Source organism: Pelodiscus sinensis, chromosome Z, assembly GCF_052426305.1.
Source record: "Pelodiscus sinensis isolate ZL-2025 chromosome Z, ASM5242630v1, whole genome shotgun sequence".
NCBI lineage: Eukaryota > Metazoa > Chordata > Testudines > Trionychidae > Pelodiscus > Pelodiscus sinensis.
This window is the reverse complement of record NC_143085.1, coordinates 33,085,790-33,113,417: the sequence shown is the minus strand read 5'-3', so window position 1 is coordinate 33,113,417 and position 27,628 is coordinate 33,085,790. Positions and strand designations below refer to the sequence as shown.

General features: G+C 39.7%; 1 protein-coding gene across 3 annotated transcripts in view; it reads left to right on the top strand.

Annotated features, from left to right (window-relative positions):
* The window catches only part of HECTD4 (HECT domain E3 ubiquitin protein ligase 4), a 146,356-nt gene that overhangs the window by 22,501 nt on the left and 96,227 nt on the right, over window positions 1-27,628 (top strand). For all 3 annotated transcript variants that reach the window (XM_075898745.2, XM_075898744.2, XM_014572912.4), the window contains exons 2-14: window positions 2,455-2,972; window positions 5,043-5,132; window positions 5,509-5,639; window positions 9,114-9,222; window positions 12,777-12,915; window positions 13,757-13,927; window positions 17,614-17,806; window positions 19,190-19,351; window positions 19,459-19,572; window positions 21,193-21,333; window positions 21,689-21,921; window positions 22,421-22,566; window positions 24,829-24,899. In XM_075898745.2, the coding sequence (XP_075754860.2) occupies window positions 2,455-2,972; window positions 5,043-5,132; window positions 5,509-5,639; window positions 9,114-9,222; window positions 12,777-12,915; window positions 13,757-13,927; window positions 17,614-17,806; window positions 19,190-19,351; window positions 19,459-19,572; window positions 21,193-21,333; window positions 21,689-21,921; window positions 22,421-22,566; window positions 24,829-24,899 (2,218 nt within the window). The remainder of the gene's footprint in view (window positions 1-2,454; window positions 2,973-5,042; window positions 5,133-5,508; window positions 5,640-9,113; window positions 9,223-12,776; window positions 12,916-13,756; window positions 13,928-17,613; window positions 17,807-19,189; window positions 19,352-19,458; window positions 19,573-21,192; window positions 21,334-21,688; window positions 21,922-22,420; window positions 22,567-24,828; window positions 24,900-27,628) is intronic.

Sequence of the window (27,628 nt, the reverse complement as noted above, 5' to 3'; positions counted from 1 at the left end):
AGCAGCTGGGGTGCTGCCGGGTTGGTACAGTAGCGCCGAAGAGCGGCGCTACTGGAGCAACCCAGAAGCACCCCAGCTGCTCTGCCCCAGGCGTAGGCAAGAAAAGCCTGGTCTGCTGGGGGGGGCACTAGTTGCATCCCCCCCCCCCAGCAGACCAGGGAGATGCGGGTGGCAGGACCACCCGCATCTTCCACGGCTTTGCTCCGTCTCCCTGGTCTGCTGACCAGGGAGACTGGGAGCAAAGCCTTGGAGCATGCCCACAGCGGGACAGCCCAGGCGCGCCCGGGCTGTCCCGCTGCGGGCGTGCTCCAAGGCTTTGCTCCCGGTGTCCCTGGTCTGCAGGGAGACGGGGAGCAAAGCCTTGGAGCACGCCCGCAGCGGGACAGCCCAGGCGCGCCCGGGCTGTCCCGCTGTGGGCGTGCTCCAAGGCTTTGCTCCCGGTCTCCCTGGTCTGCTGGGGGGGGGGGGGGGGTGCAGCAAAGCCGCTGGACCCCCCCCCCAGCAGACCAGGGACACCTGAGCAAAGCCGCCCAGGCAGCAGTTTTGCTCGGGTATCACTGGTCTGCTGGGGGGGGGGGTCCAGCGGCTTTGCTGGACCCCGCCCCAGAAGACCAGGGAGACCGGGAGAAGCTTTTCTCGCCCCGGAGGACACGGGTGGCGACCCGCCGCCCGTGAGCTCCGGGGCGAGAAAAGCCCCGTTCGTAAGTGCGGATCCAACATAAGTCGGATCCGCGTAAGTCGGGGACTGCCTGTATACAGCATTTTATCTGACCGAAGACAACATACAGAGTTTAGGCTGAAATTTAACTTTGATTTGAAAGTTCTACTCAGTCAATCTCAACAGTTCATGTCTTTCACTTCCTTTCTTCTTCCTCTTCGGTTTTCATTTCATGGAAGTTGTTAACAGAATGGCAATCCTGTACTATAGCATTCTCATTTTAAAACTCATGCTTTAGGTCCACTAAGTGGGTAACTGTTTAAAATTAGAGACAGACTTTGTTTATAGTTCAAAAAGGCTGAAGAGAGGTCTGAATCAATACTATATAGGAACTTATTGCGTAGCTAGGCACATTAGATATTTAAACCTCATGTGACATACACTTTAAAGACACTATTACGTTTACAGTGGGGGGGAAAAAAGCAGAACATATTTGATTAGAAAAACAAATCAAATGATCTAGCCTTTGCATAATATCAAAGGAGAATCCAAATAGTAAACAGATTATTTTTGGTGTTGCCTGTGACATTTGTCTAACAAACATATAAAAAACAAAGAAATAGACAAACAAAAACCCAAACACCAACAGCGTTTTAGGTGTTTAACCTTATCGGAAGCCACCTTTTCTTTGAAAGACCTACTATTTAGAATTAATCTTCATTAATTATTCCTCTTTGCTACCGCTTTTTGTTACTTTCTATTTGAGAAGCCATCTTACTGAGTTACAAGTAGTAATCCTGGTATAGATACAAAATTTGTATCTGTATTCAATCCATGATCTGCAAATTTAGTCTGTGGATACTGATTTGCAAGTCTCTAATTGCAAGCAACACATTTCCTGCGTATAAAATGTTAAAGTCCGACAACCTCTAATACCAATTAATAGAGTTTATATTTTACCACAGAAGAGGGGAGACTACACAAAGTGTAGCACTTTAAAAGAGCAATTTAAAATAAACAGCTATTATTGTGAATGTATTATTCAGTGTAATGTATAGGTTAGTAACTAATATTCTTAGACTGGAGATATTGATGTACAAAATGTATTTGGGCTCCCCAAGTTGGGGGAATGAATCTAAAGATCTATATCAGAAAATGTTCTGTGGGAATACCAATCCAGGTGACTCTGCTGATTTCAGATGTGGACTGTTTCATATAATGAAAAGAGATCTATCAACCATCTCAGAAATAATAGTTTTCTGGCTTAGTATTTTGCAGAAATTCTTCAAAACATTGCTTGCTAGCCATGATACTTGATTTTGTTGTGCCCACTTAGTTTCCCATCTTATTTGAAAATGCCAAGATAACAGACATCTTTCTGCTCATAGAAACATTTGATCATAATGTGTGTGTTTGCTGTGACATCAGCTATCAGTAAGGAAAATAACATGATATAACTGCAAACATTTGAAGCATATGTAACAAAGAGTTACTGCAAGAAAAAAAATCACAGTGGGAAGAAGCTGTTGAAATTAGCAGATTGAGGAAAGCACTGTCATTTGCAATTTTCTAAAACCGGAGAAAGTACTACAAAATGTATGTCAAGTAACAATCCTGATTTCCTTGGGGCATGAGGTGTTTTCTATGTAAAAATATTGTAATACTTTAGGTTGGTATTGTGTTTCCGTATAATATTTAGAAGTTATGTGCCATGTATTTTATTGGATTTTATTTTAAAAGCATTTCTAATAAAAGAAATGTTTGCACTAGTAAATGTGATCATGTTCTCTTCTTAGATTCTAACATTTGAGACTAAGAATCCAACGGAACTAGCTGAGCGTTTGCGTTCTGTTTGCGGAAACCAGAGCAATGCGTATGCCCGCCTGCTTGAATACCGTTTAAATGCTTTGCGTGGACTCTGGAATGCCCAGCGCCAGCTAGCCTTGGAAGAACAACATGAACGGGAGAATTCTGGGGATGAAGAAACATTGGCCTTGCTCAAGCGTCAGGGACTGTTACAGCAACCTGAGCAGGCACCATTTACTTCACGTATGGGGCTTCTGTTGGTCTTTCCTCTTATTCAGTCTCAAAGTAGAACAGATCCCTCTCTCTGTAACATAACTGCTGAGGTACTATTGAATTGCCTTCGTGATTGCCAGCCTTTGAGTTTGACTAAAGAACCAGCTGACTGTCTTAATGGAATTGAATCTTTGCTCTGCTCCTGGTTAGAGGAAACGTCTGCCTCAGGCCAACAGATTCCATATAAGCAAAAAGAGAATGCTGCTGCTGCCCTTGTCGCCTTGGCCTGTGCAAGGTAAGAAGAGTCTATATCAGGCATTTGTCATAGTTAGTGGCAATGTGTTTGTGTTAAAGAATGCCAGAAATTATAATGTGATGTTGCTATGGAAAAGATTTTCATTATACAATACCATTAGTCTCTCTTTATATTAAAAACTGGTTGGAAAAGGTGAAACCAATATGCGAAATATAAATACTTTGTTCGTGTGGAAGTGGAAAGACTTAGGTTAAGACTCATGTGCATGTGGTTTCCTGTACTGTGTTGAACCTGTCTATAACGATGGTCTGCAGAGGATACTAAACATTCTCTTCATCATCTTTCTTTGAGTAAATGGGGAAGAGTTCTGACTTCTCCCTGTGCTCTGTGTCCCTGATCCTGCAGCTTATTTCTCCTCAGAGGCTTACATGGAGAATGATGTACTTCTGTCTGTCATCAGTTGCAGGAAGTGCTTTATATTTAGTTGCCAATGTATATACCTTTCAAATTTCCTATGCTCTGGATGACTGCCTTCTACATACCACACCACAGAAACACTAACCCAGGAGCCCACAAACCTCAATCCCTGCCACAAACCCCATTGCCAACTCTGTTTGCATAGCTATTCAGGTGACATGATCATAGGACCGAACCACAACAGTCAATTTTTCAGGGGCTCATTCACCTGCACATCTTCTAATGTGATCTGTGCAATCATGTGCTACCTTTGCCAGCCAAACCAGATTGTCTCTATGCAAAATGGACACACATTAGTCATCAAAGAAGGTAACATTCAAAAACCAAAAGGAGCGCACTTCAGTCTCCCTGGACATTCAGTAACAGACCTGAAAGTTGCCATATTTCAGCAAAATTCAAAACCAGACTGCAGTGTGAAAATGCAGAGCTGGAATCCATATGGGATCAGTTGTTGCTATGCGGCATGTCTAAGGTTATTGTCAAAAGGCATTGATATTCTCTTTGTGAATATAAATGGTTAAAGGAACCAAAATTAAATAAAGTAATTGAATTAAAGGTCTTCTTCTATGTCTTTACAAAGTTGCCTATATAATGCTACCTACAGTTTTATAGTATTTTGAGTTGTATGTTTACCTACAAAAATTGTGTACTCCTCCATGTATTGGACACCATTTATAAAGAAAGATGCCTTTAAAGTACAAAACTAACATAATCTGCTGTCTTAAGTTTCTATTTGAACCTGCAAGTTTAATATTTTGAAGAAACTACTAAGGAGATAACCTTCAGTTGGGGAAGAACCCATTATAAGACACATTTTAGTAGTGGCCTAAAAAACACTTACGAGATTTCTACTGTTCATCTTCTCTGACAAACATTTGCTAGTGTAGCCCACCAGTTCTGTTCCCTAGACTTAAGATTTTTAAATTCCTTTTAAGGATAATCAATTGTGGAAAGCATTGGACTATCCCTTTGAAGTCTTCATTTGCAACACTTAAACCAAATATAGTCCTTTAACAATGAATAAAAGAGATCTAAGTTGCTCTAGTTCCCCTCCCTTGCATTTCGTTTATCGAGCTGTCTGTGGAAGCTGATGCCCAAAATAAGTAGGCTCAGGTCTGGCAGTCCGATATTGTCCTTCCCAATGCCTCCTCTTTGGCTAGGTCTACTCTAAAGCTTTTTCCGATTTTTTTTTTTTTGAAGAAGCTTTTCCAAAATTTGGCCTGTCTACACTGGGCCAAATTTAGGTAAATCCTCCTCTTTCGGAAGAGCCCTTCTTCCTCATGGAGTGAGGAAGACAGGCTTCTGAAAGAGTGCATTTGCATTTCCGCAAAAAAAAAAAAAAGTGGAAGAGCAAATGCGTTCCCTGGATGCGGCGGAGTTGGTATCCCGGAAAGCCCTGCAGTGTAGACGTACCTTTTGTGTTACCCCAGAGTGGGTAGAAATAATTCAGAACAAGGGGGGAGGGAGAGAGTGGGAGAGAGAGAGAGAGAACACGAACACATCATTAAAGTTTTGCATCAAGTTGTTACTGGATATTATGTTTGAATATCTGTTGTGCTTTCTATTCTTGTGTAAAAATCAGTGCTTATTTTTCACAAAGACTTGTAACTCTTATTTTATTTACTGTCCTAGAGGATCGCTGAAAACTTTTGTTCACACAGTACATCTATTACAAAAACAGACAGACCTGGGATCCCTGCCTGTGGCTGATGTATTATACAGGTAGGTATTAAGTTTTCTAATTGTAGCCCTTTTGCATTGACCTTGAAAATACGTCAGTATTAAAGATAAAAGATGAGTCTCAATACGTGTGCCATTGACAAATCCAAGACTTTATAGTTACTCAAATGAAAATTTGGGAAGCCCTAGGAAAATTGGCAATCTGGTAATTGAGGTAGAATACTAATAAAAGGCTAACTCTTAGTATATTTAGGGTTTTTTTGAAGATCGCTTAATTATGAACTGTAACAGAGATAAGAAATTTCCCTCTTGAAAAATATCTTTAATCTTAATTTTCTAGCTGGTTAACTGTTGCTTTTATTATTACACTGAAAACATTTTCATTTTGTATTTTACTCTATTTTTGGGGGGGTTAAAGGTTGCTGCTTCTGGAAGGTGGTCCTGGATCTCCCTCCTGTTTGCTTGGTGGAAAACACATGGTATCTTGGGGATTTGAAGATATGTTACCTGCGCCTGATGCTAACAGTGGTTCTAACTCTGAAAACAAAGGTGAACTGTTTATTTTATGAATATACCAAAATCATTTAAGATAATCAGTTTTTTTTCATTGATAGTACAGAGTATTTTATTCTTTATCTAAAGCTTTAGAATTTGAGAGGTTCTTTTTCTTTCTGTTGGAAATAATATAAAAGCAGTCATAGGGTACGGCTATAGTGTGTGCATACCTTCAGATTTTTTTCCTGGAAGAGGCTTTTCCGCCATTTGGCCCCATCTACACAGGGCCAAATGTCTGAAAACCCCCCTCTTTCAAAAGCCCCCTTCTTCCTCATAAAATGAGATTTATAGGGGCTTTCGAAAGAGGGCTTTTTTCCCTGACATTTGGCCCCGTATAAACGGGGCCAAATGGCAGAAAAGCCACTCCAGAAAAAAAAATGGAAATGGGAATGCAAATGCGAGCGCTATTTGCATACCTCTTCCAAACCCCCTACAGTGTAGCAGTACCCATAATGCATAATAAAGAGAACACGTGGGTCCATGTTTTTCAGAAGATGGTGTAACTGGGCATCTATAGGAACTTGCTAGTACCTATTATTTGCAAATCCCCACATTTGTGCAAGAAGATAGGTAAGCAACCAGTTTTCTAGCATGCATATTCAAAAACAGACTAATGCGCATTAGGGATGTGTTAGTATACATATTTACATGATTAACCGATGAGCCTGGACCCATTGGTTAACATTCACAGTTACACAAAAGCGTGCCTCTCCTCTCCTCTCCTGTCCTCCCCGCTGCATCTGTAGCAGAGGCAGTCGTGGGGGGAGCAGGCAGGAGCTGGTGCTCACGTGAAGCTGGCTTTTAAGCAGGCTCCCTGCAAGCACTGGCTTGCAGAAAGCCACCTGCCCACCCGCACTACTGCCTCTGATACAGAGGTAGCAGCGTGGGGCAGGCAGGAAGGAGCCAATGCTCACGAAGAGCCGGCTTTTAAGCAGGCTCCTTGCAAGCACTGCTACCTGTCCCCCTGTCCCTGCTGCTACCTCAGATACAGAAGCAGCAGTACAGAGGACGGGAAGTGGTGCTAGTAGGAAGCTGGCTTAAAGCACTGGCTCCCATAGAACCGCCCCCCGGGTGTAAATGTGTACCTGCTGAAAATTTCAGTGGTTACAGGTTTACCAAAAAAAATATTTTTTAACTTCCCTGATGAGCGAGGACCTAATTTTACATCTAATACATTATTGTCACAGTAAGCAACTATTAGTGTACAGCCCACTTTGAGAAAGCTACTGACGGGCAACTTCTATTTGTTTACTTACTGGCTCTGTAGCCATGGAGCATTCTGGCTCCCAGTAGTTGCAGTTTGGTGTTTGCAGCCAATGGGAGCTGTGGGAAGTTTTGTGGCCTGGGCCGCTGCTTCCTGTGGCTCTCCTTGGCTGCAAATGGCAAACTGCAGCCGATGGGTGGCATGAGGTTCTGTGGCTGCGGAGCCAGTAAGCAAACAAACCAGAGTGTCCCGTTAGCATCTTTCTTAGTGGGCCCACAGCCCACTTTGAGAAACAGTGTCTTAGTGGGAAAGTGCTTAACTTTAGAACTGCCAATGTTTCTTTCCTTTCTTTTCCTTACCCATTCTTCTCTGCTCTCCCTTATCTCTTTCTGTGCCTCCCCTTTTCTTCCTGCTGTATTTCCTACAGCAACTCCCAATTTCTACCACTTCCCTAATTTTATTGCTACAAAAGTAAGCAATGAAATAGTTAATGTTAGTGTTGATATGTCATCAGACTTGAATTGAAGTCTCAGTGAGATCATGGCAGATGAAAGTAATTCACACTTCTGAGTCATTATTTCAGCTGGCCTGCAGACTCAGGAAGACAAATATATTGGTTTACACTCTGCATGTGTGTAACATTATGTTTGCTGCCATGGAGTTATGAAATAAGTTGTTCTGGAAAAAAAAAAAGAAAGCTTTGATTTTTGTGATTTGAATATGTAAAATGAACTGTCAGTGTACTTTAAGTGGGTTGGATAATCTTGTGTGCCATAAGTATGTTATAGCAGCACAATTTTTCCATCTCCAACCTTTTTTGCTTGCTTGGTGGTTTTCTAGTTCTGATGTAAATGAATTAAAAGATTGACTATGTCCTCATTGAACAAAGATTATTCTCTCTCAATTAACAAAGATCAGAGAAACAAATGGCTAAATGTAAGAGCAATACTAAATTCCACCTGCATTTACTGGCAGCAGTTATATTTTATAAATGCATTGTTAGATTTTTTTTTTTCCCCACAGTTACCAAACAGTAGTAGACAAGCTTGCACGGAGCCATGTAGTTTAGATGTGCCCTTTGGGTATGTCTACACTATCACCCTAGTTCGAACTAGGGTGGTAATGTAGGCAACCGGAGTTGCAAATGAAGGCCGGGATTTGAATTTCCCGGGCTTCATTTGCATAAAGCCGGGCGCCGCCATTTTTAAATGTCTGCTAGTGCAGACTCTGTGCCGCGCGCCTACACGCGGCACGGAGTCCGCACTAGCGGACATTTAAAAATGGCGGCGCCTGGCTTTATGCAAATGAAGCCTGGGAAATTCAAATCCCGGCCTTCATTTGCAACTCCGGTTGCCTACATTACCACCCTAGTTTGAACTAGGGTGGTAGTGTAGACATACCCTTCCTCATTCCCTAGAAAAAGGAGTTAAATCCTTCTTTTCTTTTTAACAACATAAAAGAAAGTGGTCTTCTGTTCCATTGAAATCTTCTAAAAACAATTAGAAGAAAATTAGGCTTAAAATGTATTATAAAAAATAATTTAGATTCTGATTGTGAAAGTAAAGCATTTTCATCTTAAATGAGTCCTGTTGTGCTGTGCATGTCCTATTACCAAACACGGTTAAATGAAACACTCTAACTTGCACCATAGTCAGATTTGAGTGTGCAGCCAAAAAATCTGTAGTTGTTCGTGGTTGATCATATATCATGAACTCTGAGCCAGAACACATGAGGAATTTAAAATTATAACTTAAACTCTGAGCTATACTGTGTAATAGGTAAGAAATCAATACAGAAATAGGGAACTTCTCAAATGTATATCTTCCATATATCTGAGAAAAAAATTACCCACTCCCGACCCTGCATACTTGAATGAGCAACTGGCTGTATGTTATACTGTTCTCATTGAATTTGCTTGGAAGCATTTCACATTTTTTGTATAATTTATTTCATATTTTAATATATTTACATTAATAATGTGAGTAAATTGTAAATATACAGTTATCCATAATGGGATATAAGCAAGGTAGAATGCCTACTACAAAATGGGGCATTGGTCTTTGATTGGTCATTTGAGAAGTGACTGTAATTCAGATAGTAATTTTTATATATAAAAGATAAATCTTGCCTCTGGTAACTAGGTAAGAAGAGGAACTCTAATTTGTTTTCAGTGACTGTCCTACCAGCAGCTGCAACATGATAATTGTAAATAACCACTGTAGCTTTGCTGTCCATAAAAGGTGAATGCTTCCTTCCTATTTCAGATGCAGACTTAGGGCGCTGTCTTGCAGCAGATGGACTTTATCTTTATACATCTAATTCAGTAGGCAAAGGAATAAGCAAATTAGGATCTGGATTACATGGTACTCTACGGTAAGCCACAGTATTATGATATTTCTGCCTTTGCAAATTTTTTAACCTGTTTAGATAAATCTTTGTTGTCAAAGGACCTAATATGTATATGAAGCATCTAGTTTTTTTTTTCACTAAATCATTTTTCCGTGATTCAGATTCAGTGATTTGATTTTCCCTTTCTTATATTGAAAATTACTTCTCTTAATTATCTTCCTCATCTAACATATTTTGAGATGTTTTCCTTTATAGAATGTTATAGACATAAATTTATTCTTCCTCGGGAGCGGTTGACAGTGGCAGGTGGAACAGCCTTTTCAGCGTGGGAGGGAGACTCTCTTTGGACTCTCTGATACCCATTGGCCAGATGGAGTGAGGGGTGCTGATTGACCAGCTTTCCCCAGCTCCCAGGATTTAACGTGAGTCAGCGGCCTTGTGGAGCTCACTTGACTCTGTTCCAGCACCCCCATGCTGAGCGAGGCATGGGAATCCATCCTGATTTGATACTGTGAAACTAGCCAATTGCCTGTTTGGGAGTCGGGAAGGATTTTTTTCTTCCATGAACAAATTGGCAGAGGACCTTGGAGTTTTTCTCCTTTCTCCCAGCATCTTCAAGCACAGTAGGCTGAGTAAGAATGTTCTAGAACCTAAATGAGGTACTTGGTTGAGTTATGAATTCCTGTAACTTGCGACCTTTTTCCAGTTGAATTGAAAGAATAGTTCCCAGAGGTAAAAACCTTGGATTTGGTGATGGGATTAGGCTCGTGGGATAGAGCAAGTCTCTCGTGATTTGAAGTCCTGTTTCTTCTATACCCTCCGTGCCCCTCATGGAGGGGTGGGTGATTGGAGTAGGAACAGGCTGAGCCTTGTGTGGTAAGCTGAGAAGAGCCTTCCCTTAGATACTATTTATACCGTGGGGGTCACAAGGCTCCTACACTGCAACCAATTGAATGCCTGGAGTAGGAGAGAATCGGTGATGGACAGGTGGTACCCCTTTCCTGTGTGTAAGTTTAATAAAATTGCAACCTGTTGCTTAAAATCCATTCATCTCATTACACTGCTGCATCCACATCAAAGCTTGGAAGTTAGGAATTTATATTGTCTGTGTTACAAATTTCAGCTATTAGTACAAGATGTGACTTGTTCTATCTCTTTATTGTTTCCTTGCTTATGATGCTTGACTCTTCAGGCTTCACATACTTAAAGCCAGAGTTTGATGGTTTAGAACCCCTGGGATGCCAACTGAGGAGCTTAACATGCCATTGAGCCAGCCTTCTTTGACAGCTTGGGCACCCGTTTACTTGGTCTTGCTGAGCTAAGCTCTCAAGCCTCCTCCAGCACAGTAGTCAGAGCCATACCCAGTTCTGATGGAGACACTGATGTCAGCCCTAGAAGGGCTGTTTAAGGGATTTACTATAGTACCTAGATGTTCAACATAGTAACTAGATGTTGGGGTACAAATCCAAAATTGCATGAAGTTAACTTCCTTCCTCAATGTGAAGAAAGATATGAACAGTCTCTTGCCACTTTCCCAGTTAGTTATTACATAAACTATATTATAAACCAGAAATAAGTTTAACAACTCCTGTTGTTGCATGAGTATACATCCCTGCCAAACTGAAGTTTTCACTTCATGTATCTGACAAAGTGGGCACCTGTCCACGAAAGCTTATGCTCAAATGCATTTGCAAGTCTTTAAGGTGCCACAGAACTCCTTATTTTTATTAACTGCTAGAGGGCTGTGCCTCCTACTCGCTATGCTCACCAAACTCCCTCTTGTGGGCACTAGGCAAACTTGACTCCCACTCCCCCCCCCCCCCCCGGCCATTGGGCCCTTTCTCCTTACTCCCCCCTTACTCCCACCATGCCAGCCCTTTCTCTCCCCACCCCCTGCTGTGCCAGCCCAGGCCCTTTCTGCTCCCGGCCCCCCTCCAACACCCTAGGCCTCTTTATCCTTCCCTCTCCACCCCCAACTGTGCCGCCCGGGCCCCTTCTCTTTCCCCTGTCTGGGCCCTTTCTCCCTCCCTCCCCCACTCTCCCACAGCTGCACCAGCTCTGGCCCTTTCTCTCCTCCCCCACCCTCCCTCTGGCCGCAACTTAACCCTAACTATGCTCTCCCCTTGCCTGCCTGGGGGCGAGGAGGCTGCCCTGTGCAGCTGCTAAGAGCTGGGGAAAGGGGAAGGAGGAGGCTGGTAGAATGCAGAGTGATGTGATGACGTCACTCTGTTGTCCTGCAGGAAAAGTTTTATTTATATATAGAGAGAGAGATTAAAAGGTGTATTTTAAGTGGTCAAGGAGGTAATAAAAGAACGATACAGTTTGCTAAGAAAATAATAGATTATTCAGTCTAATCTAGAGTTGCTAAAAACTGGTTACACCCTAGATTTCTCACCCTGGATTTTGTTTAAATAGAGTCCTTCACAGGCCAGGAATCCCAGGGCCTGAGTCCAGCAGTTCTCTCCCACCCTTTTCAGTTGTTTAGTTTCATAGTGTTTTCAAGTATCTCTGGGCTGGAGAGAAAGAGGTAAAGGATGATGAAGACCATCATTGCTTTTCTCCCCCTTATATAGAATTTCCATATGGTAGGAAATCTTTGATTCTCCCTCACCTCTCATGAAACAGCTCAGCAGACCAGGGATTTGGTTAGGATCAGGTGACCAGATCACCTGACTCTGTCATCCATAAGTCAATAGCATGGAATTTTCCAGGAAGGCCAAGCCAGTTCAGTCCTTTGTACTATCTGGTGGGCCATTAAGCCCAGTGTGGCTATTCCATTGTAGAACTTGAGGTGTCAGCAGTGACCCAAAGTAGCAGATATGAAATACAGACACAAGTCAATATTCCTAACTGCATCTACAAAAGTGATACATGTATATGAATTAGAGAATCATATTCAGTAAATCATAACATTTCCAGTGATAACTTTCATCAGCCCGCTTGCATCAAACATATCTCAGTTATGTCATATTTATATCATAATCATAAGGAATGCCACATCACACAGTGTTACTACATTAAATACAGGCGACCCCCGACTTATGACCGCCCGACTTAGGACTCCCTGCATTTACGACCACCCTTCTCCAGCCCAGCCTGTCAAGCCCACCAGCCCCAGGCCAGCTATGGAAGCAGCTCACACGGTGCCACTTCCACCCGGCACAGCCCCCAGCTGGCTATGACTGCTTCTCCAGCGCGGGTCCTTTACTTCCTCCCAGCACAGCCCCAGCCGGTTATGGGAGGAGTTTATGCGATATCGCTTCCAGCCGGCACAGCCTCAGCCGGCTATGGGAGCAGTTTATGCGGCACCGCTTCCACTGGCACGGCTGGGGACTACAACTCCCAGGAGGCAAAGTGAATCAGGAACGGAACCCCCATTTATATCATTGCGCCTGTGGGAAGTAAGGGTTCGACTTACGACGGCTCCACTTAAGACGATTCTCCAGGAACCAATTAGGTCGTAAGTGCGGCGGTCGCCTGTAGATACATGGCTTTGTAACTAGGTTCAAACAAAGCTCAAGAAATGTTTGAAAAAGAGTAGCATATTTAAAGGTTGTAATGTCCTGCTTTTTCCCCAGAGGCTTTGTGTACTGTCGTAATGAGGAATTGGAGACTGGATGGATTGCTTTTGGCAATGGCAAACTTCTTCATCGGCCTGTCTCTTTTGATAATAAGCCTCACTCCCTTTTCCAGGTCATTGACCAGAATACCCTTCAGGTAAAAAACAAACAAACAAAACCCTTATGCCTTTGTTTCATAAAAAGATATATTCTTAAAATGTCAAAAAAATAATACTGCTGTACTTTCAAGCAAATTTTCTAGGTTAAATTTAATTGATTCTCTCGTGCTTGCTGTGTGCTTTTTTTTCCACAATGAAACTGCTTCTGCCGATGCCCACTAATAAAGTTGTATGTCATGCCTTGCAAACCATTTTACAAGTTACATTGTGCCACAGTGTCCATGTGCACATATCACAAATTAATAGTTAAAAACAAAGTACGCTGCTGATGCCTCCATTTTTTTTAAATACAATAATGGTTGGCACCTTCACTTCTCACTGTAATTGTACTATCCCTCTTTCCTTTTTTTCCCATTGCGGTATAGAGAAGTTTCACTGAAGAATAAAGAGCAAGGCTACTGTTTCCAGCCATATACAATATGTTTCCTCAAATTAAGTGTTTGGTTTCCTCATATTAGTTTCCTTGCAGAATTTTGAGCAGATATTTCAGTAGTGTAAAGCAGATAATTATATTAATATTTATATTTCTAATGATAGTGTATACATTTTTCAGGAGTTTGAAACCTGTCTATTTTTAGATGGATAACTGTGTCTTGCTAGCATGGAATTTGTTAGTACGTGGTATGTCTGTTTGGCAAACTGTGTTCTCCCTCAGATTATAGCAAATTATAAATAGATATGGAACCCTAATGAACCTTGCTTTAATAATTAAAAAAAAAACCCCACACTTTTAGGTTATCTAGTTATAGTCTGAAGAGCAACTTCAAAGTGTGAACTGGACTCTCTTTCTTTCTTGCTTGCTTTCCTACTGATCTGTAGGTATGTCAGATACTTCCAATGCCAGTAAATCACTTCCCAGTTGGCAGTACTATGACTACCGTACATCTTTCTTCAGACGGTACCTATTTCTACTGGATCTGGTCTCCTGCAAGCTTGAATGAAAAAACACCAAAGGGACACTCTGTCTTTATGGATATTTTTGAACTTATAGTAAGTGTATTTTCAATTGAATTTGGGTGTGTTTTTTTTTTTGTAGTAGATGTAGTTTAGTGACGCGAACAATGTTTCTTAAAATAGTAACATTTATTAAACTTACCAGATATGTTAATTGTTCACAGAAGTGCTAGTCTATTATTTCAGGAATATAGTCAAAACGTTACAAGCAGTTGACATAATATTTAACAGGATGCAAAGCCATACTATAAAATTTGTACTTCCAGAGGACGTTCTAATATAGCAAGCTTGTACCATGTTATGTTAGTATGAAATTATATTATTTCTCTTTTTCTTACTGAATCAGTAATTTAGTATAAATGCCATATACTAAGTGGAGACTGTTTACTGTTTTAAAATGCAATAAGCTGTTCAGCTTAATAGAAGTTATGTGTATAAGGGTAAAACAAATGCACTTTATCACTCAAGTCTGTAAATTTTGTACTATTTTTTTTTTTTTAATTTAAGTTTTGGAGATATACATGACAACAGTTTGGATTCCTTTCCTCTCGATAGCTTCTATACATCCTTGATTAGTTCTTTTGAGGTGCAGAAGAAATGTTAAAAACGTAACTCTCAAGTTTAAACCTTGCATTTAATGGCTGCTTCTAAATGGCACAGTCTCCAGCAGTTTAAACCAGCGTTTCTCAACTTTTTTTTTTATAAAGTACCTTTTTAAAATATATTATATAAGTACCCCCCGCTCCTACAGCTTTCAGACACTCAGAATTTTTTTCTACCAGTGCAACACATTTGTTTAAACAACTTAATTGTAGCAAGGTGGGCAATGACATTTTTGGGCTTAAAAAGTACAAAAATAATAAAGTGCTCTAAAACTTAAAACAAAATTTCAGTTTTCTCCAAATTTCAGTTGTGTTGATGTACCTCCCCCCCCCCCCCGACTTCTTTTGAGTATCCCTAAGAGTACTCGTACAACTGGTTGAGAAACACTGGTCTAAACAATTTCAGTTCTATAGAGACTGAAACCACATCAATCTATTAACTTTTTTTGGCATTGGTACAACTTTTACTATTGTCAGTACCAATAGACTTGTATAGTATATTGGAAGCAGTATAAATTGTTGAAATGATGACCAAGAATCATAGAAAGCTATGACTGAAAGGCACCTCAATAGGTCACCTAATCCAGTCCCCTGCACTTAGGCAGGAGGAGGTATTTAGACATGATGCAGCTGCGGGCGACAGTGCAGGTTCTGACTCCCTAACCTGTTGCAAACTCCCATTGTACTGGCTCCCTGAATTATTATTCTCCAGTTTCATGGAATCTTGGGAAGGAGTTGAGGACTTTAAAAATCAATCTAATCTAACAGAAGGGTCTTTCCATTTTTAAGGTAAGGGATTCTCCGATTCATTTCCTTTGTATATTACTAGAAAAAACAAATTTCAGTTTCTGAATGACCTCCAGATGGGTCCCTCCGGAATGTGAGCGCTCTCGGCGGGTGTTTCTGGCCTTGGCTCTCTGTTAGGAAGGTCTTTCACAGCAGAAAGCACTTAAGAAAAAGCTTTCACTCATTCCTGTTGAGAACACAGACACTGTCTTAACTTTTTGTGAAATTATTAGTTAAAATATTAAATTTATTAAATGTCTCATCTACACTAAATACTTTTACCAGGATAGCTATGCTGGTTAAGGGAGTGGGGTCTTTTTTTTTTAAATGACATTGCTATAACTGTGCTTATAGTAATATATAATTTTTATCCAAGGTATGTTTTAGTCATGGGCTGTAAACAAAAATTCGTGGCCCAGGACCTCTCCATGACTTGTATTATATACTCCTAACTAAATCTTGGGTGCTCTGTGGGAGAGGGGTTTGTTGGGACTGGCAGGCTCTCTACTTGGCCCTGGAAGTAGTGACATATACTCAGCTCCTAGATGGAGGTGCAGCCTGGGGACTCTGTGCACTGCCTCCACCCCAAGGTCTGGCTCAGCAACTCCCATTGGGCAGAAACTCTGGCTATTGGGAGCTGCAGTGGCAGTACCTGTGGGTAGAGAGACAGCATGCAGTGTTTGCTTAACCATTCTTCCACCTACGAGTCATAGGACATGTTGCCACTTCCAAGAAGCTGCCCAAGGTGAGCGCCGCACAGAGCCCATACCCCAAAATTTCTTTTATACCCCAATCCCCTTACCCCAACCCTGGGCCCCATCCCATACCTAAACTCCTGCTGATAAGAGGGAGGATAGTGTCCTGAGACTATCCCAGCTAAGGATGTGAAGGACTAGATGACTATCTGAGAAGCAAATGCTTATGGGATAGTCGACAGGATAGTCAACTAGTTGCTTTGTCCGCCTCCACCCCCCATCCCGCTACCTCTGTCAGATAGAGGCAGCAAGCGGCGGGAGAAGAGGGGTACTTCAAAGTGGCAGTGCTGCACGGAGCTCGGGGTAGTTGATCCGTGCAGCACTGCCACTTTGAATGCCACAGGGAGCCTGGCATCAGGCTCCTTGTGGCATTTCAAAGCAGCAGTGCCCCATGGAGCCCGGGGTCAGCTGGAGGCACCCTATCGAATAGTCAATGCAAAAATGCTTTGACTATTCGATTATTCAGTTACCTGATACTTAATATCTTTACTCCCAGCAGTTGCTAGTGTGACTGGTCAAGGGGCTGCCTGAGCCTCTCAGCTGGCCTTCAAGCCACTATGGAGATCCCAAAGGGCCTGGAAAGTCCTGGACTCTAGGCTTCTATGACCGATATGCAGCCTTACTTATATCTGTTCTCTGAATATTGGGGATTAAGCAGTTAATTGAGTAGTTGATGGAATTTCCATGTGTCTTACTACATTTCAATGGCAGAGGTGCAGTGGGGAACCTGGGAAGAGTGGGGACTCAAGCAGTCCCTGCTTGCACCAGGTTCTGACGGCTGCACCTCTGTCTTGAGGTGCAGCAGTTGGAACCCGGGGTGAGCGGGGACTGCTTGAGTCCCTGTTGATCCCGTTTCCCGCACTGTGCCACTGCCTCCCCTGCTTCCCTGTGGAGACAGTGCTGTGGGGAACTGTCTTTTAACCCGGCTCCCTCCAGTTTCTGCTCCCTCCCTTGCTGCCTCTGTTTTAGAGGCAGCAAGGGAGAGGGGAGAAGTGACTAGTCAAGTAGCGACTTGACTAACAGATAAGCCTAGGCTTATTGGGTAGTCAACTAGTTGCTTACATCCCTACTGAATAACATAATATTAATATAACTATACTGGTAAAGTATTCTTAATGTAGATAAGACCTAGACCTTTCCAGAATTGCATTATGTAGGGGAAATCTTCATCCAGTCTTTCAGCTATGTGACTTAGTCTTTTACAAAACTTACTTGTAAAATTAAAATAATTGTTAATATATGTGTTATAATTAAAACATCTAACTACTTGGTTTTGTATAATGTTAGCTTTAACTTTATTTCTGGAAATTTATTTATGGCAACCAGACTATTGAAGTTCTGGTTTTCAACTTAAAAAATGTCTAAAGATGATCAGTTATGATACGATTTTGGCAATGATCTAATGAACTAGGTTTCTAGGTATTTCAGTCACACCAATCACCTTGATATGAGACTTCTTTGCATAATTCTGGATCTGTTTTTTGCTTCTCTTCTCACTTTGGGAGATGTAGGAATAAAATCCTCAATCTCTTAGGGACACTTATGTCTAATGACCATTTTTTTCCTTTCATTTGCATAGGAAGAAAATGATATATGTATAGCAAGTCCTCTACAGGAGCGCATTATACTAATGAGGAAAGAGGGGGAATCAGCAAAAAGTATAAATGAGATGCTTCTGAGTAGGCTTTCAAGGTACAGAGCTTCCCCATCAGCAACACTGGCTGCTCTGACTGGTTCTACAATCTCCAATACATTGAAAGAAGACCAAGCAGGTCAGAAGAGTTCTGTTCTCCTTGATAATTATTTTTCCATTTTGTTTGCAGTGGTGCATATTTACAAAATTATTTCTCTAAATATAGAACTCTGAAAATCCTATATACCTGTATGTATAATGTCTTTAAATGTATGCTTTTTAAACTGCTATCACATATATTATTTTTACTAATTTTGTAGTCTCAGAAGGGTAGCCGTGTTAGTCTCTAATGTTAAAAACAACGAGCAGTCCTGTGGCATCTTAAATACTAACACATTTGTTAGTCTCTAAGGTGCCACAAGACTAATTTCTTAATATATATTAAAGTTCTCTAAAATTGTGTGAATTTCTCATAAAGGTAGTTGTGTTGGAATACTTTTTACAAATACACACCTGAGTCCAAGTGCTAAACACTCAAAGTTCTAAAAACAAACTAACATAGTTCATATTCATGTAAAATACACTGATGTAAGGAAAAAAGATTGATTACGCAAAAATAGTAGCTGTCATAAACACTGCCCCCTTTTGTAGCTATCTGACAGCTCAATTCTGCCACTTTTATTCTGAAGCTTCAGGAAGTAGCTGAGTTAGTCTGTACAGCATAAACTTAAAAAACAACAAATAGTTTGTTCATCTGAAGAAGTGTCCTGTGCCCACGAAATGTGTAAGTGATTTCATAAGACTTTTTAAATGGCACCAGCACTACATTGAGGCAATACAAGAGGCCTTAAAAATCTCCCATGAAAATCCAAAAGGATTTTTTTTAAGATGGGATCATTACTTCTTATTGTGCCTAGACCACCATGATTTGACAAGTAGGGACATTTAAAGAGCGTAAAAAGTGGTAGTACATCCCGAGGGCCTCTTGTCTTCCTTGGGCTTTACAATGTTGGGTATGATATTTTACCCTCTTAAACTTCTGTCGAAGGGATGTCTGTTTGCCTCTCCATGAATTCTACCTTCTGTTAGGTTTTAGGTTTCTGAGGGAGGGATTTTTTTTTCTGATGATATCATAATTATTATAGGAAGTAGGATGTATCATTATTCATATTTAAAGAACATTTTATTCAAATTATATTTTAAAATGCCACTGAAACAGTACATGCCTTCCTAAGAATTAACTCCAGTGAATGGGGGTAGGAGTGGAGGAACAGGCATTTTAGAGTCTCTTGTTCAGCCCCACAAGTAAATTCCAATGGCTGCAAAAAAGTTAGATTTATGAGCATGATCTGATGGATTTATTTTAGCTCCAATACAGATGTCCTACACCAAGATGTAGTGTACCTTGCTTGCTGATCATATTTTTCTAACTGGTTAGTAAAAAAAAAAAAAGCATGCTTTTTGAATCATTGCTTTATTGAATCATTGCTTTATTGAATCATTGCTTTATTTAATATTTCAGCTGCTAACACTAGTTGTGGGCTACCACTAAAAATGTTACGAAAGACTCCAATGTACACATGTGGAACATATTTGGTGATGCTGGTCCCACCTCCAGGAGGGTCAGGCAGTTCTGCAACACGATCACTGTTTGGTGGGACAAGTGGTTTGTCATCTTTGAAAAGTAAGTTGGTTTTTGTTGCTGTTGGTTTTTCTGTGGATTTCAGAGACTCTCTTTTTATCTTACTTTAAACTTTTGAGAATTTAATTGGAGGTTTTTTTTTTTTTAAGTTCTTGCATCTAGCTTGGTATACAATATTTCGGATGGGCAGTTCACAAGCAGAGCAGATCTCATCGATGCCACAGGAAGTTCGCTTGGACGTGGTGCTCTAATACCAGGACTTGGTAAGAAATACATTTATTTTTAGGGGCATTCTGAATTGGAGATCATGATCTTTATTTTCTAAATTAATTCTTTCAATTTCCAGGAGATTTGCACTTTTCTGGGAGTAAAATTAAATTAAAGTACCTCCTAGATGCTATGATGTGAAATTTCTAAAGCAAGATTTTTTTCCCCTGGTTTTTTATGCTTTGGCTTAAAGGTTTTGCATTTGCATTTGCTCTTCTAGAGAGTGAGAAGAGGTATTTAACCCTAAGTGGAGAGAATTGAGATTTTTAAAAATATCTTCTGGATTTCAGAGACTCTTAAAAGAAAGATTCAGCATGTAGAAGATTTGAAATTTTTTCACTTGAGGGGAAAAAAAAGATACACTAATAAGGAAGATAGATATTCTGCTTATATTTTCTTTCTTCCATATGATTGGTGATCACAACCTCACATTCATGTGCATTCTGCACTTGGATTACAGTGAACCCTCGTTTATCGCGGTAGATAGGTTCCAAACCCGACCGCGATAGCTGAAAATCCGCGAAGTAGGGACACCATATTTAATGGAATTAACGAAATATTTGGGGTCTTCATATATCGCGGCTATTTTCGAAATTTCCGGAAAATCCGCGATATATTTCTTTTATAATATATACATACGTAATGAAAAAAGTCCGCGAAGTCGTGAATCCGCGATGGTCGAACCGCGAAGTAGCGAGGGCTCACTGTACTTCTACCAGGCTCAGTAGTCCAAACATTACAAAATAGAATAGGATAAATCGTTGAAAAACCAAAATATTAAACAACACTTAATTAAAATGTTAAAAAGGTATATTTTTAAAATGTTAGTGAAAACACTTTAGACAACAAGTTTTGAAACTGTAGCACACACATGTTAATCAAGGTAAAGGTTCACCTAAATCAGCTTATCGTCTGTCACAATAAAACTAGTCCAGTCTACCCTGGAGTTTTGAAATGCGTTTAAATATCTTCTAGGCTAGTCTAGACCAGCCTGTAGAGGAATTTCTGCAATCCCATGTTGTGCGGCTAATGCCAAATTCATACTTTTCCTCCATGTTTTCAAATGCCCTCATAGCACTTTTGTTTTTTCAGTGTATTGTGCCTATTTGTATAGCTCCTCATATGCCACCAGTGCTATATATAATCTGCAAAGTAGTAACAGCAAGGCAATTAAATGTTTAAAAAAATACAATTAATTGTGAATAGAAATAGCTAAAGTACTTGAAATGGGTTTATCTGTTTTTCTTGAACAGCAGTATAAAATGCCAGCCCCAGCATTTCTACCGGTTAACTCAAATTGGTAGCAAGCAATTTGACTGATAAGAACACCAAGAAACTCTAAATATATAGCACTTAAGGCATTTATTTGATGATACATGAAGGATTTCCATTAATCATGTTAAGAAATTTGCTGTAAAAGATTGTTATTCTTAAACCTTATCTTTAAGAAGCCTGATGCATTGCATAATTAATTAACTTTATAAAACACATTATATTCACATCTGATATAGCAATGTTTGAAGTGGTTTCTAAGAAAAAAAATTCTCATAGAAAATACTATCATCAGACAACTTTTTAATAAATAAAAGCTACTTTGATTTTTTTTCTATATTCAGGTGCATGTTATGATACAGTGAATAACATGATCTGGACATGCTCTAATGACTACGTTGATCAATGGTGTAATCCTGGAAACCAAGCATTCCATTATGTCTGTCAGAGACTGGGAGTTAGTCATATCATTACGGAGCCTAGAGGTAAGCCTACACTCTTTATATAAGTATAAGTAAAATATGAGATTAACATAGACTGAACGTATTTTCTTCAGAAAGCCACAAAATACAAGATTAGTTACAACCTATTACAGAATGATTTAATCTTTATTGAAATCAAGCTTTTTTTGTTCATGTTTGTTAGTTTTTAGGCTTCTGCTCCCTTTAATACTTACAAAAACTTGAACAGAAATCTCTCAACTTTTAATATAGATAGCTCTGAAGAGCTGCAGAATTTCAGTGATGCTAAGGATGTTTTCATAACATTTTAAAAATAAACTTGATATTTGCACATCTGTGTTCATCGAGAGATTTATGTACATTTATATTTTTCTTTCAGGAGATGCTATTACCACAAATGAGGTTATCAACCAGTTACTGCACCATGTTGGTGCCATGTGCATCCACCAACTTAATTTACTTGCAGCTAGTAACAATCTCCCAATAACAAATTTTTTGGGCAAACAACATCCAATTGAAGCACACCATCTCAGCAGTATTTGTGACATTATGGAGAAGGCTATGGTGAACGGAGATACTTGCATTATACGCTGCATCCTTGTTGTCTTTCAGGTATATACATTAATCTTAAGTATATTTTTAAAATCAACTCTGTAAAGGAGACTTTAAGAATGCAGACAAAAAATATTTTAAATAAAAGGTGACTTTGTATTGAGTGGATAAGAGTTAATAGACATCAACCTAGAGATGACTTATTTTGCTTTTCTAGAATACATTACATTAGACCCCATGTGGTGTCTTATTTGTATGTCATGAATTGGATAATTTCAGAGAGGTTAAGTTGTTTGCTCAAAGACAAGAAGAAGGGTGATTTGCTTAATTTTTGTTAAGGCATTTATCAGAGATTTGGTAGGTCTGGATTCTGACTACCTCTGACTCTGAGCAAGCTGCGGGAAATTACTTTAGTGTGCTGGCCACAAATATGTTTAAAGTTGGCCTGATTCTGCTCCCACTTGACCACTATGTTATAGGTTCTTTCCTGTAGGAAGCACTTTCCTTGAATCTAGAAGAAATATGTTTTTAATAGTAGTGTATTTTATTGGTTTTTTAGGTGGTTTTTAAATTTTTCTTCAGCCCTCAAACTGAGAGAAACCGAGAAATTGTTAGACGGTCTGGCCTTTTACTTTGGCAGTTACTGATGGCACCAAAGAGCCAGATTTGCCCTGAAATTCAGAAGGAGGTCTGTCTAGCGATCAGGTAAATAACAGTGTTACTTTGTGAGAACAAAGTGAATTTAAGATCTTAATGATAATTATGACCTTAATTTCATAGTTTACTGAGACATTCAAATAAAAAATGCAGCTAATCTGAACTTCATAATAAGAATCCAGTATTTTGTGTGTAAACTATGCCTTTAGCGATTACATTTTAGTTAAATATGATCAGGTCATGCATATTCTGTTGGTTTGAAGGGGAAGAAAAATACAGGAAATTATATTAAGTGGGGATGGTAATTAAATATGTAAAAACTATGTTATGTCTTTAAATTGCTGCTGCAGTTCCTATTGGCTACTACACTTTTTTCACTTTTAAACTAATAAAGAGTATGATTGATGATCATTTGCTGTCATGTTTCACCCAAGAATTGTCTGCATTGCAGTGGCACTGCAGAGTGTGTGTGTGGTTTATATATGCTTTGGGGTGAAAGAAGCTATGTAAATGATGGTTACAGCAGTGTTTCAGAAAGCAGTTTTGAGTTGAGTGGGAGGTGAGAACAGTGTGTGAGGAGCAGAGTGAGGATGATTTTGGAAAAGTATGAAATGGGTGTAACAGATGTCCACATGTCTTGGGATGGTGGGAGACTTGAGTTAACAGTTGAGGAGCCTGTGATTATATAGGTGTCTTGGGATGCGGTGAACCCAGTGTGCTTGTGCTGAGGCTGAGGCCAAGCAGATAGGTACAAATGCTCAAGGAGCAGTGACACCACTGTCTCATTTATGTGTTTTGTCGTGAGAGCAGGCTGACCAAGCAAAGGACAATAAAGTAGAAAAATTCAATTGGGTATCAAGAGAATCAGAAAATGTGCATCTCAAGAGCATAGATAGAATGTTATCGCAGATGTCCTAATGTAAATCTGCCTTCAAGTGGAAACTTTTCCAAAGCTTGAGAACAAAATCTTCCAAAGATCAACCTGTATACCTTTCTTATAAACTAGTAAGTTACAAAATGTATATAGTCCTTTAAATGCACAACAGAATAGTAGTACATCTTTGGTTTGAAGGCTGTTCTTTTGGGTTTTAGATATGCTGTTTGTGTTTACTACAAATAGGGATAGAACAATTAAGTAGTTGTTACAGTATTTGACTAGATTCATTGTTTTTGGTCAGCATATAAGAACATTGTTTATGTAAGCAAAGGAGCAGATCAGTAAAGATCAGGAAGGATTTATTTTCATTGTATAGTAGAAAAATAAATTAAGTTAACTTTGAGGTTCATATTTTCTGGCTTAAATTTTGAATTAAATAAATTGTGTTTGTAAGATATTGAGAAATGTAGACTCTCCATGTGGCAATGACTATTCTAAGTCTTCATTTCAAAGTGGCTTGACTGTGATCAGTCTTCGAATCAGTGACTGTGTTGGGAATAAATTACAGAACTCTTGGGTCCGGTTCACTCTTGTAAAATGAACAATAGATGAACACACTTATGCTTGGTATGAGACACACTTAATACAGTAAAATATGTCCATATAGTATAAGCAATCAGAAGCAGTGCTCAAGGGTGATCTCTTATCCTTGATATGGTGAACAATTTGTGCAGAGGGGACAAAGTATTAAATGGAGAAAAGGCTGTTTATTTTGGAAGTGTTATGAATAGTAGTGCTGTTGTAATACTACCACACTTCTGGATTTCTGTTTAGTTTAAAGAAAGATTTCTGTAGTGGATCAAAGGTTAGTGAATTTAAAGTGTTAATATTAGTAAAAGTTCTTGGCTGCTGACTTTCATTTTCTATAGCTTTTACTCCAGATGTTTGAGTTGCTGCTTTTTTCCCTCTCTCTACCAGCATTATTCTGTTTGGATTTGCAGTAAAGCCATCATCCTGTGTTTGATGTTTGTTTATTACAGAAATGACTCTGCTATCATATGTTACAGTGACGATTTCACTGTAGGATTTGTCAGGAGGGAGCGGCTGGCCTGAAGAAGGGAAAAATCTCTGCTTATATAGTAAAACTTATTTGATTAACAGAAATCACAGGAAGAAACCATGACAGATATCTTAATCTAAATGTTAAGACGTGTTGGATGCCTTTCCTTAGTATAAAAATATCTTTTTATAAAAATTCAGGTATCCATATGAAATATTTCAAAAAATGGTAGCTATGCAATTGTAAGCTCTGCTTTTTATTGTTTTTCCCCATTATTATAATGAAACTATTTTCCTTTCACTCATTATAAACAAGTTTTAAATTTGACTTTTGGTCTCTTCCCCCCCGCCCTCTATTTTTTTTTTTTTTTAAGCTCGGGCTTAACTATGCTATATCCCACTGAAGTGGAAATTAATAACTTACTGAAGTTGGTCTTGACTGAAGGTGAGTTCTTATGGAAACTTTGGGTTAAAAAACCCTTACACTTAAAAACTAAGTTAAGCAAGAGTGGTTTTGTCTTTTTTCCTGTTAGCACTTTTTATTTCCAGGGTTAAAGAAATTCAGGGAAGTTGCTGAATGTTAGACTATCGTAAACTAACACTTCCTTGAAAGTTATTGAATGTTTTAAATTCTCAGTACTCTGCCTGGATGTGTGGGAGAGAGTTTGTGAAGGGGATGGTGAACACTGTATCAGAATAACAGCTAGATTTAAATTAAAATTAGAAAGGTTTACAAATCTATTTTGACACTGTTTATAATGTACTTTGTCTAGCCTGAATGTCTCACCTAATAGGAACTCAACAATTCTTTAGAAAGGGCCCTATTTTTGGCATTTAATTTACTCACTCTATAAACATCCCTGTTAAGGGGCAGTGTGTAACCTGTTGGTGAGGTAAAACATTGAAATCTAAATCGAGTGTCCTTTCCCCCCACAGTTCCAGAAACACTGAAACATGATTGGCTACATACAGTTTTTACTGTTGAAGTTAATTTCAACATCTTAATGTGTTGCTTATTGGTCAGAGCTATCAAATGACAAAGTAGTAAACTATTTGTATTGATTTTTAAATGGGTAAATATTTATTTTCCCAAAAATTATGAAGCTATTTAGCATGTGGCAAAAATGGTAAATATCAACATTTTGTAATAGGCTAACATAAAGTGTTTTCATGTTACATATTCTTACTTGTCAAAGTATCTCAGAAGTGATTTGAATAGTTCTTTATATTTTCAAATGAAATTTGCTGACTAGGTCAGTCTTTCACCAGAGGATGTGTACACGTAACAATAGATTGTGTGCCCATAGTCTGTAGTGAATAGATATGTGTGTAGGTGAATGTCCTAATAGAATGCTTCACCATTTGTAAGGTTTTTTACTTACAAAGTAGTGTCTGCTAGAAGGTTTTAATTTGTAATTCCCTATGCATGAAGTACTAGCCTTTGACGTAAACTAGCTTTTAAATCAGTAACCTGTATGCACATGTCAGAATTAAAAGTTAGAGATGACAGCTTCATATTATGAATATGCAAAAGATATGAGAGAAGGAAGAGGCTTAACAAGTATTAATGAAGACTACATCCACAAACAAGTCCTTGACTTTGCACCAAAAAGGGGAAAGCATATTACAGCTCTTACCAACCATGTCATCAACAATATGACACATCTTTTTGACCCTGAAGAAAATCCAGGGTGTTTATCAATGTATCTACTGAACTGCATGAAATTCCTCTCCATGGAGCATCACCTTGTAGTGGTAGAGAGGCTTGCATGTTTCAGTGACCCCAAGAGCAATGCTACCTAGTGTCATGTACGCCCTTAGGGTCACCCATGGCAGAATGGTCAAAGGCAAGGTTCCAGACAAAGTGTGATCCAAGAAGTCCTCAACGGCAGAGCAGATGGGGGATAACTGCACAATGGAGGTGAAACTGTTCTGTAATGTTACAACAGCTGTGAAAGTGGATGAAGGCTGCAGCAGATAGTGGATCGCCAGTCGTTGTGGTGTCCATGCCATTGGTTTCAAGCCCCCTGTTTGTCAAGAATAGTGTGGTGACTGTTGTGCACCAGTCTACCCACTTCAAAAGAATTCCGCACAGGCATCTTCCAGTTTTTGGGGAAACAACACTTGCACAAGTCAAAAGACTGGTGGCGATCAGTGAGTGGTGACAGGAATAGGACAATGAGATATGGAAGTTCCTACTCACTGACCAATACACAGGTGCTGGGTGTGTGATTATTTGTCTTGCTTAAAGACTGAGGCAGCTTGAGTATTTCAGCAGCTGCACCCGTGACTGAGCGTTCCTCTTTAGGACCCACTTTGCTCACCCAATCTGGGGAGGAGGTTAGAAAAAGTGCCCTAAAAATAGTCTGCCTCTCTTCCTCGTAGCTGGATAACTGCATCCAGCAGGATCACCACCACCCTAGCAGTCAAAAATGTAAGAAAATTGTCAACTTTGGAACTTGGAATGTATGTACCCTGATGTACAATTCAAACAGTGACTGACCAGAGTGATGTACAGGTATCCTTGCTCGTGTATTGAATTAGTTTACCATCGATATTGCTACCTTGTCCAAAACTAGAAGAGCTGATGAAGGGCAGGAAAGGGAGGAGAAAGGAAGATACACCTACTTCTGGAAGGGAAAATCTTTGAATGAACCTCAACTGTATGGAGTAGGCTTTGCTGTAAAGAATAAGCTTGTAAAGTGCCTCTCTGAGTGCCAGTTGGCATCAATGAGCAGCTTTTGTCACTCAGACTGAGGCTCACCAAAAACCAACAGGCAACTATTGTAAGTATAGGATGTAAAGGAAAATTTCTACTCTCATGTGAAACCATTTTATCAGAGACCCCTAAAGAAGATAAGATCATTCTTCTGGGGGATGTTATTTCACGTGTTGGATGAGACTTTGACCTGTATAAAGGAACAATTGTGAAAGAAGGATTTGGCAAAAGCAACTCAAATGTAATCCTGCTCCAGACCAAGTGTGCTGACCATGAACTTATCACAAACATCCTTTATCGACAAAAAGACAAGTTCAAAACATCTTGGAGTCACCCATGTTCAAATCACTGCCATCTTCTCGACTATGTCTTGGTTCATGCTCACAAGAACAATGACAAATGCTTATGACTTCTGGACTGATCATCACCTTGTTCAATCCACAATGAAAGGTAAG